This window comes from Penaeus japonicus, unplaced genomic scaffold (genome assembly GCF_977035675.1).
Source record: "Penaeus japonicus unplaced genomic scaffold, GWHDUDI00000001_assembly GWHDUDI00001920, whole genome shotgun sequence".
In the NCBI taxonomy this organism is placed as follows: domain Eukaryota; kingdom Metazoa; phylum Arthropoda; class Malacostraca; order Decapoda; family Penaeidae; genus Penaeus; species Penaeus japonicus.
The window spans coordinates 1-11,358 of record NW_028236322.1 but is presented as its reverse complement, the minus strand read 5'-3'; the positions used below and the strand labels follow the sequence as shown (position 1 = coordinate 11,358).

General features: G+C 39.5%; 1 protein-coding gene across 1 annotated transcript; it reads left to right on the top strand.

Annotated features, from left to right (window-relative positions):
• Positions 1–263: 263 nt before the first annotated feature.
• Positions 264–10,735, top strand: LOC122260876 (uncharacterized; the record flags this gene model as incomplete). The annotated part of the gene is made up of 7 exons (XM_086535672.1): positions 264–421; positions 2,437–2,605; positions 5,007–5,200; positions 6,530–6,629; positions 7,821–8,006; positions 9,390–9,510; positions 10,696–10,735. Coding segments are annotated over 7 exons (968 nt in total), but the record flags the coding sequence as incomplete, so codon positions are not given.
• Positions 10,736–11,358: the final 623 nt, after the last annotated feature.

Here is an 11,358-nt window from a genome sequence, read left to right as displayed (position 1 = left end):
CTATTCTCCTTTGTATCATCTTATTCCTCAGTTTACTCACCTTACTCATCTTATTCCTCAGTTTACTCACCTTACTCATCTTATTCCTCAGTTTACTCACCTAACTCATCCTATTCCTCCTTTTACTCATCTTATTCCTCAGTTTACTCACCTTCATCCTATTCCTCCTTTTACTCATCTTATTCATCAGTTTACTCATCCTATTCCTCCTTTTACTCATCTTATTCCTCAGTTTACTCACCTTACTCATCTTACTCCCGCAGGGCTGAACGGCGACCCGGGCATTCCCGGAATACCTGGACCCCGGGGTCTGGTGGGACCCCCTGGGGAGAATGGGGATGGTTTCCCCGGACCCCAAGGACGCGTCGGGCTGGTGGGGGAGAGAGGGACCCCCGGCCTACCTGGGGTCAACGGGAAGAAGGTAAGAGGGAATGGGAGAGGAGAGGGGGGGAGGGGGAGGTGGGAGAGGGAATGGGAGAGGGGGGGGAGAGGGGGAGGTGGGAGAGGGAATGGGAGAGGAGGGGGGGGAGGGGGAGGTGGGAGAGGGGAGAGGGAGAGGGAGTTGACCCCAGGCCTACCTGGGGTCAACGGGAAGAAGGTAAGAGGGAATGGGAGAGGAGAGGGGGGGGAGGGGGAGGTGGAAAGGAGAGGGGAAGGAGGGAGGGAAGAGGGAAGAGAAATCTTTAGATTTCTTGTATTTAATTTATTCTTTAATTCTCTAATTCAATTTCTTGTATTTTTTTTCTAGTCTATTCTTGTATTTTATCATTTATTGTATTTATCTAAATTATTCTTGTATTTAATTCATTCTTCTTAATATCTTTTAATATTTCTTCAATTAATTATTATTCTTTTATTCTTGTATTGATTCTAGATTCTAGTTTGTTATAATGATTCTATAATTAATTTCATAATTATTAATTTAATAACCATTACCAAATTGTGTTATATATATATTAGGATTTTTTTTCATTAATTATTTTACTTTTCAATCCTTAAAAAAATAGTTATTATGAAAATTATACAAAATAATTGCTTTAATGATTAATCAATAATTGATAATTAATTATCATCAATATCTTAATAAAAGATAGTGATATTGATTTGAATTGATTTTCTAATGTCAATTAAAATCAATTAGATTAATTTAGTTTAAATTATGATTGATATTGAATATTTTCATTATTCCAGCAACTAATTCCATTTTTAATCCATTTTACCCAAAATAAAAACAGAATCGGCGATAGGAGGAATATTGGCAACTCCGACATATCACATTGCATACAATCGGGTATTCCAAATCTGTAAAACTTATTAAAATCGAGTATTTATCACTCTGTAAATCCATGATGCAAATTAATCGCATTATTAATCCAATTTTATCTAAAGTGTGAATCCCTTACGTAAAGGATGCAATTTAAAAATAAATTAGCCTTATTAATCTCAACGGGGATGAGATAAAGTATCTATTGTGATCCCTTAGAAAAAATAAATAAATAAATAAATAAATCAACGGGGATGAGATAAAGTATCTGTTTTTCGTTTTTTTTTATCATTATCTTTACTACTATATTTGTCATTTTAGATTTTATAACACCCCTGATTATCATCCATATATTATACCTATTCTTTATTTATACCTATTTAACCATTTTGCCAGCCATTAAGCCCTCTATACTCTAGAAAAAAAAAAAAAAAGATAAATGTGTTAATATATTTCTTTGCAATATCTGGTAACAATACTTCCTATTTTCACCATAATCACCCTAATCATCATCCCTATTTTCCTAGTACCAATTTTTACAACAACCATCACCTTCCACCCTTCCCTTTACCCCATTTTCTAACCCAATTTCAACCCCTAAACCCCTCCAAAAATAGATCAAAATAGGCATGAGGGATCTAGCAAGGAACAACTGGCAACGATACCACCTATTTCCACCATAATCACCACAATTATCACCCCTATTGACCTATTACCAATTTTCAGCACTAGTGCCACCCACCACCTCCCCCCTACCCAATTTTCTAACCTAATTTCAACCCCTATACCCCTCCAAAAATAGGGCGAAATGGGCATGAGGGATCTAGCAAGGAACAACTGGCAACGATACCACCTATTTTCACCATAATCACCACAATTATCACCCCTATTGACCTATTACCAATTTTCAGCACTAGTGCCACCCACCACCTCCCCCCTACCCAATTTTCTAACCTAATTTCAACCCCTATACCCCTCCAAAAATAGGGCGAAATGGGCATGAGGGATCTAGCAAGGAACAACTAGCAACGATACCACCTATTTTCACCATAATCACCACAATTATCACCCCTATTGACCTATTACCAATTTTCAGCACTAGTGCCACCCACCACCTCCCACCTACCCAATTTTCTAACCTAATTTCAACCCCTATACCCCTCCAAAAATAGGGCGAAATGGGCATGATGGGTCTTCCGGGAACATCTGGCATCCGAGGTGACCAAGGTGACGCCGGTTTGCCAGGACCCCACGGGGGAGTCCTGGTTGGACCCCAGGGCCCAGACGGAAGGAAAGGGGTCAAGGGAGGTCAAGGAGACCCAGGAAGGTTTGGAAATTCAGGTACGAAGGAGAGAGAGAGAGAAAGATTGAGTATGAGAGAGAGAGAGAGTGAGTATGAGAGAGAGAGAGTGAGTAAGTGAGAGTGAGTAAGAGAGAGAGAGAAAGAGTGAGTAAGAGAGTGAGTGAGTAAGAGAGAGTGAGAGTGAGTAAGAGAGAGAGAGTGAGTAAGAGAGAGAGAGAGTGAGTAAGAGAGAGAGAGAGTGAGAGTGAGTAAGAGAGAGAGAGTGAGTAAGAGAGAGAGAGAGTGAGTAAGAGAGAGAGTGAGTAAGAGAGAGTGAGTAAGTGAGAGTGAGTAAGAGAGAGTAAGAGAGTGAGTGAGTAAGAGAGAGTGAGAGTGAGTAAGAGAGAGTGAGAGTGAGTAAGAGAGAGAGATAGTGAGTAAGAGAGAGTAAGAGAGAGAGTGAGTAAGAGATAGTAAGAGAGAGAGAGAGAGAGGAAGGGGGTGGGGGAGTGAGATAAAAAATGAGGAAATGGGAGAGAAGGAGAGAGGGAAAAAATAGAGATAAAGACACACAGAGAGAACGAGAGAGTGAGAGAGAGAGATAGAACGAGAGTGAGAGAGAGAAAGAGCGAGAGAGTGAGTGAAAGAGAGAAAAAGAAGGCGAGAGAGAGAGAAGATGGGGTATGAGAGAAAAATGGGAGAGGGGAAAGAAAGAGAGAAAAAAGTTGTGGACAGAGAGAGAAAAAGAGAGAGAGAGAGAGTGACGAATGTATCTGCCTATTAGTAAAATAAAATAAAATAAAAGAGAGAGAGAGAGAGAGAAAAAAAAATTGGGGAATGTATTAGAGAGACAGAAAGACCGAATGAGAGAAAGATTGTGGAATCGGAGAGAAAGAGAGAACAAGAGAGAGAGAAAGAAGAGGAAAGTGAGAGAAAGATGGATGGTTAAATGGTTTGATAACTGCCACTAATTAAATATTTAATTTCTGATTCGACAGGTAAGTTGGAAATTTATTAATTCCATAACAAATTTTATATTTGACAATATTTCATATCAAATTTTAAATTTCGTTTTTCAAAATGTAATGTATAAAATATTTTATAATTTCCTAATTCCAAATATCATAATATCCAAATTTCATAATTCGTAAAATCCTTGATTTCATAATTTCAAAACAATTATCATTCTATAATTTGAAATATTATAATTTCATATTTCCAAAAATGTACAATTTCATAATTCATAATTCCTAAATTTCCTCTAAAAGTCATAATTTCATAATACCAAAATGAATAACCTTTCATAAACTTTTACAATTACATATTCCGTATTTTGTAACGTGTCATAAATTGATAATATTTCACAATATTTTAGAATCTCACATTTTTACAACTCCACATCTCAAAAATTTCAAACCCTTTAACAATTACGTAATTCCAAAATTTTTAAAAATTCACAACCTCACAACCTCAAACTTCACAACCGAACCTACCTACGCTGACCATTCACCCTCCTCGTAATTCCAAAAATTTTAAAAATTCACAACCTCGCAACCCCAAACTTCACAGCCAAACTTACCTAAACGAAAAAAATTCACAACCTCACAACCTCAAACTTCACAACCAAACATACCTACGCTGACCATACCCTCTCCTCGTAATTCCAAAAATTTTAAATATTCACAACCTCACAACCCCAAAACTCTCACAACTACGCTGAAAAAATTTTAAAAACAACCTCGTAACCCAAACTTACGCTGACTATTCCCCCTCCTCGTAATTCCAAAAAAAATTTAAAATTCACATTCACGACCAAAACTTACATTCCCCCTCCTCGTAATTCCAAAAAAAATTTAAAATTCACAACCTCGCAACCCCAAACTTCACAACCGAACTTACCTACGCTGACCATTCACCCTCCTCGTAATTCCAAAAATTTAAAAATTCACAACCTCGTAACCCCAAACTTCACAACCGAACTTACCTACGCTGACTATTCCCCCTCCTCGTAATTCCAAAAATTTTAAAAATTCACAACCTCACAACCCCAAACTTCACAGCCAAACTTACCTACGCTGACTATTCCCCCTCGTAATGCCATAAACGAAAAAATTTCACAACCTCACAACCTCAAACTTCACAACCAAACATACCTACGCTGACCATTCACCCTCCTCGTAATTCCAAAAATTTTAAAAATTCACAACCTCGTAACCCCAAACTTCACAACCAAACCTACCTACGCTGACCATTCACCCTCCTCGTAATTCAAAATTTTTTAAAAATTCACAACCTCGTAACCCCAAACCTCACAACCAAACATACCTACGCTGACTATTCCCTCTCCTCGTAATTCCAAAAAATTAAAAAATTTCACAACCTCGCAACCTCAAACTTCACAATCGAACCTACCTACACTAACCATACCGTCTCCTCCTCCTCCTCCTCCTTCCCCCGCAGGACTCCCAGGTGACCCAGGACCCCAGGGCACGAATGGGAACCCGGGTCAAAAGGGCTTCCCAGGTCGGCCCGGTGACAGAGGATCTCCGGGTCCTATCGTAGGAGGTTCTCCGGCAGAGGCAGGGGAGCCCGGACGCCAGGGACTCAGGGGCGACAGGGGCTTTGACGGACTTCCAGGGGCCAAGGGCAGCACGGTAGGACTTCCCGAGTGATTTTTCTAGGATCTTTTTGGATTTTTCTAGGATCTTTTTGGATTTTTCTAGGATCTTTTTGTTTTTTTTCCTAGGATATCCACTAGGACTTCCTGGAGATTTTTCTAGGACTCCCCACTAGGATTTTTCTAGGGTTATCTAGACTTTCCTCTAGGATTTTTCTAGGATTGGATTTTGAAGGATTTCCTAGAATTATTCACGATTTTGAAGGATTTCCAAGAATTATTAACGATTTTGAAGGATTTCAAAGGATTTTTGAAAGATTTCAAAGGATTTTTGAAAGATTTCCTAGAAGTATTCACGACTTTGAAGGATATCCTAGAATTATTCACAATTTTGAAGGATTCCAAAGGATTTTTGAAGGATTTCCTAGAATTATTCACGATTTTTAAGGATTTCAAAGGATTTTTGAAAGATTTCCTAGAATTATTCACGATTTTTAAGGATTCCAAAGGATTTTTGAAGGATTTCCTAGAATTATTCACGATTTTGAAGGATTCCAAAGGATTTTTGAAGGATTTCCTAGAATTATTCACGATTTTGAAGGATTTCAAAGGATTTTTGAAGGATTTCCTAGAATTATTCACGACTTTTAAGGATTTCAAAGGATTTTTGAAGGATTTCCTAAAAGTATTCACGATTTTGAAGGATTTCAAAGGATTTTTGAAGGATTTCCTAGAATTATTCACGACTTTTAAGGATTTCAAAGGATTTTTGAAGGATTTCCTAAAAGTATTCACGATTTTGAAGGATTCCAAAGTTTTTTAAAAGGATTTCCTAGAATTATTCACGACTTTGAAGGATTCCAAAGGATTTTTGAAGGATTTCCTAGAATTATTCACGACTTTTAAGGATTTCAAAGGATTTTTGAAGGATTTCCTAAAAGTATTCACGATTTTTAAGGATTTCAAAGGATTTTTGAAGGATTCACTAGCATTCGTGAAGGATTCTCTTAGATTACGAGAGAAATCCATAGGATTCATAGGAGTCTAAAATGGATATTTTTTTTTCGAATTGTGAAAAGTAATTTATAGGAGTTTGTTGAATTCTCAATAAGAATTTTTTAATGGGATTTTTCATAAGATTTTGGAAGGACATTGAAGATATTTTTTGTACACTTTTTTTTTCGAAGGATTTCACTTAAAGTTGAAAAAAAGATCTTTGCCTAATCCATTTACCATCTTTTTTATTAAATCTATTAACTAATTTCTTCCATTTGACTTACTCGTTAATCTCTTCAACTGAATCCCTTTAATTCATTGCCGATGGATTTTTCTCTTAATAGATAACAACGGATTTAATTTTACGCAGGGATTCAATGGCGACAACGGACGTAAAGGAGATATAGGGCGACCCGGCATCCCTGGACGAATCGGCGAGGTTGGTAGGCGTGGTCCCATTGGCCAGCCTGGTAAGTTGGGGAGGGATACGTGCCTAGTAAGCATTTTTTTGTAGTTGTTTTGTTAAATTTGTTAGTTGTGTAGTTGTTTTGTTTTTAGTGTATTGGTATTTGTTTTTTTTCATTATTGGTTTCGGTTGTTGCTGTTGTTTTATATATATTTGTTTTATGTTCTCTCTTTTTTTTTAGTCAGCCTGATAGATTTGGAGGGAAACGTGCTTAATAATGATTTTATATTGTTATTATTATCTGTTTCATTATAATTTTATTTTATCTACTCTTTTTTGTTTCTCTTATATATATATATATATATTTTTTTTTTCTCTTCATGACATATAATTCTTATATATTTATATTTTTTTTTTTCTCGTCATGTACATAACATTCAATATATATATATATTATATATATATATATATATATTATATATATATATATATATATATAAGATATATGTATGTATGTATATTATATAGGTATGTATATATATATTGAATAGATATATATATATATATATATATAGATATATACATATAAATATATATATACAAATATAGATAGATAGATATAGATAGATGTGTGTATACAGTATATATAAATTCTTCACTATTTAAATTTGCGGATACATAGAGAGATAGAGACAGACTGAAAAATAGATAGATGAATATATGAATTGTGATTAATAATGATAATAATAATGATTTTCTTTCTCCCCCTTCTCTCCCTCTTCCTCCCTCCTCCCTCCTCTCTCTCTCTCTCTCTCTCTCTCTCTCTCTCTCTCTCTCTCTCTCTCTCTCTCTCTCTCTCTCTCTCTCTCTCTCTCTCTCTCTCTCATTCTCTCCCTCCCTCTCCCTCTTCCTCCATCACCTCTCTCTCTCCCTCTCTCTCTCTCTCTTCCTCTCTCTCTCTCTCCTATTCTTTCTCGCTCCCCTCCTTTACCCCCCCCCACCCTCACACCCTCCCCCTCACCCTCCACCTAATTTACACCCCCTCATACTTCACCCACCCCATCACCCTCAACCCCTCACCCCTCACCCGAACAAAAAACCACCCTCCACCCTACACCCTCCACCCTAAACTACTTATCCCCTCACCCCCTCACCCCCCTCCCCTCTCCCCTCCACCCATCCCAAATACCCCCCATACCTCACCCTCCACCCTACCCCATACCCTACCCCCCCAAATCTCTCTCTCTCCCACCAGGTCTCCCAAGCAAGAAGGGCGAGCCAGGTCAAGAGGGCATCGCAGGTCGCCCTGGCAAGGCCGGGAAAGCAGGTCGCACGGGTCAGAAGGGCCGACCCGGGGACTTCGGACCTGACGGACCTGATGGGGAAAAGGGGTTACCCGGGGGGAGTCTCCCTGGGTTCAAGGGAGTGGTGGGGGATCCAGGTGAGTCAGGGAGGATGAGTCATGAGTCAGGGAGGATGAGGATGAGTCAGCGAGGATGAGTCATGAGTCAGGGAGGAGTATGAGTCAGGGAGGATGAGGATGATGAGTCAGGGATCCAGGTGAGTCAGGGATGAGGATGAGGATGATGAGTCAGGGATGAGGATGAGTCATGAGTCAGGGATGAGGATGAGTCATGAGTCAGGGAGGATGTGTCATGAATCAGGGAAGATGATGTTGATGAGTCAGGGAAGATGATGAGTCAGCGGGATGAGGACGATGAATAAGGGAGGATGAGTCAGGGGGGATGAGGATGATGAGTCAGGGAGGATGAGTCATGAATCAGGGAGGATGAGTCATGAGTCAGGGAGGATGAGGATGATGAATAAGGGAGGATGAGTCAGCGGGATGAGTCAGGGAGGATGAGTCATGAGTCAGGGGGGATGAGTCATGAGTCAGGGAGGATGAGGATGATGAGTCAGGGAGGATGAGTCAGCGGGATGAGTCAGGGAGGATGAGTCATGAGTCAGGGGGGATGAGTCATGATCCGGGAGCATAGGAGATGAAGAATGATCAGGGAGGAAAGTCATGATCAGGGGGGATTATGAGTCAGGGAGGATAGGCATCTGTCAGGAGGATGAGGAAGATGGAGTTCCAGGTGAGTATTAAAGTCCAAGGATTATGAGTCAGCAGGATGAGTCGGTTGCAAAGTTGGAGGAGTTAGTATGAATTACAATGTTGGATGAGTCAGGATGAGTCAATTGCAAGGTTAAATGAGTAAAACTCTTATGAGTAGAATTGAGTAATTCTAGATGAATAAAGACGAACAGACAACCTCCCCGCATGAGTAAAGACAGACAGACAAACCACCTCTCTCACTTAGATGAGTAAAGATGAGTAAAGACGAGAACCTCTCTCCAGACAACCTCCCCACATGAGTAAAGACAGACAGACAAACCACCTCCCTCACCCAGATGAGTAAAGATGAGTAAAAAATGAGTAACCCCCCCCTCCCTCTCCCCACATGAGTAAAAACAAGCACCTCTCTCACCCGCATGAGTAAAGATGAGTAAAGACAAGTACTTCTCTCACCAGGATGAGTAAAGACGAGAACCTCTCTCCAGACAACCTCCCCACATGAGTAAAGACAGACAAACAAACCACCTCCCTCACCCAGATGAGTAAAGATGAGTAAAACACCAAACCACCTCTTCTCCCTTAGCATGAGTTAAAGATGAGTAAATGACAAGTACTTCTCTCCGAGAACAACCTCTCCAGACAACCTCCCCACATGAGTAAAGACAGACAAACAAACCACCTCCCTCACCCAGATGAGTAAAGATGAGTAAAAAATGAGTAACCCCCCCTCCCCCCCCCCCCTCACAGGTTTCCCCGGTGCCCCAGGGAGAGATGGACTTCCAGGTTTGAGAGGTCAACGAGGACCCACCGGGGACAACGTCCTGAGACGCGGCCCACCGGGGGACAGAGGTCGATCCGGAAATCCTGGGTGAGTGGTGGTGGGTTTGAGGGTGGGTTTGAGGGTGGGTTTGAGGGTGGGTTGGGGTTTATAGGGTGGGTTGGTGGGTTATGGGGTTTATGGGGTGGGTTTCGAGGGTGGGTTGGGTGGGTTTCGAGGGTGGGTTGGTGGGTTTGAGGTTTATGGGGTGGGTTTGAGGGTGGGTTGGTGGGTTATGGGGTTTATGGGGTGGGTTGAGGGTGGGAGGGGGGGAGATAGAGGCAGATCGGGAAGTCCAGGGTGAGTGGTGGTGGGTTTGAGGGTGGGTTTGAGGGTGGGTTGGGGGTTTGAGGGTGGGTCGTGGGTTATGGGGTTTATGGGGTGGGTTGAGGGTGGGTTGGGGGTTTGAGGGTGGGTTTCGAGGGTGGGTTATGGGGTTTATGGGGTGGGTTTCGAGGGTGGGTTAGGGTTTATAGGGTGGGTCGGGGGGTTTATAGGGTGGGTTGGGTGGGTTTCGAGGGTGGGTTGGTGGGTTTTATGGGTTTAAATGGGTGGTTATTGTTGGTTCCGAGTGGTTGTGGTTATGGGTTTATAGGGTGGGTTGAGGGTGGGTTGGGGGAGATAGAAGCAGATCGGGAAGTCCAGTGGTGGTGGGATCAAAGCTTTTTAAATATTGAAATATTTAAATATTTTTTAAAAATTTAAATATTTTTAAATATTTAGATATATTTAAATATTTAAATATTTTTAAATATTTAGATATTTTTAAATATTTAAATATTTTTAGATATTTCAATATTTTTAAATATTTAAATATTTTTATTTTTTTAAACATTTAGATATTTTTACTTTTTTAAACATTTAAATATTTTTATTTTTTTCATATTTAGATATCTAAATATTTAAATATTTTTAAATTTTGAATTTTTTAAATATTTAAATATTTGAATATTTTTAAATTTTCATTTTTTTTAAATATTTAAATATTTCAAAGCTTTTTTCTTCTTAAAGGTAATTTTAGGGAGAATTTAGGGTGACTTAAGGGATCCACGAGGCTTAGAATTCTTAAGAACACGAACTAAGACCCTTAAAATTATTTAAATTAAAGATACGTCTTTAGCAATCCAGTTTAAGGGATTTTAGGGTAACGCGAGTCTTACAATTTTAAAGGATTTTTAGGTAATTGGATCTTAAGAGAATTTAAGGGATCTTGTTGAATTTTTAAGGGATCTCTAGGGATTTTAAGGGACTCAAATTGGATCTTAAGGGTTTTTAAGGGTTTTTAAGGGAATTTTGGGTCAGGGGATTTTATTTTTCTCTCTTTTATTTATTTTTATTTTTTTTTTCTATCTTTAATATCATCATCATAATTAGTAATTTCTAATTAATAGTGATTATTATCATCGTCACTATCATCTTAATTCATATTATTATTTCAGTTATCATCATTAATATTATTATAATTATCGTTATTATTAATATTATTGTTATTATTATTATTATTGTTGTTGTTATCATTCTTGTTATTACGATTATCATTATCATTATCATAATTATCATTATTATTATGATTATCATTACCATTACCCTAACCCCCCCTAACCCATGCCCCAACCCCTACCCCCTACCCCTAACCCCATTCCTACCCCACCCCTACCTAACTCCATCCCCCCACCCAACTCCAACCCACCCTTACCTAACCCCCTACCCCTAACCCCTACCCCTACCCTTAACCCATACCCCAACCCCGTTAATCTTGACCCCAACCCCTACCCCTAAACCCCAACCCCTACCCCTACCCCTAACCCATACCCCAACCCCCTTAATCTTGACCCCAACCCCAACCCCCAACCCCTAACCCCTACCCCTAACCCATACCCCAACCCCCTTAACCTAACC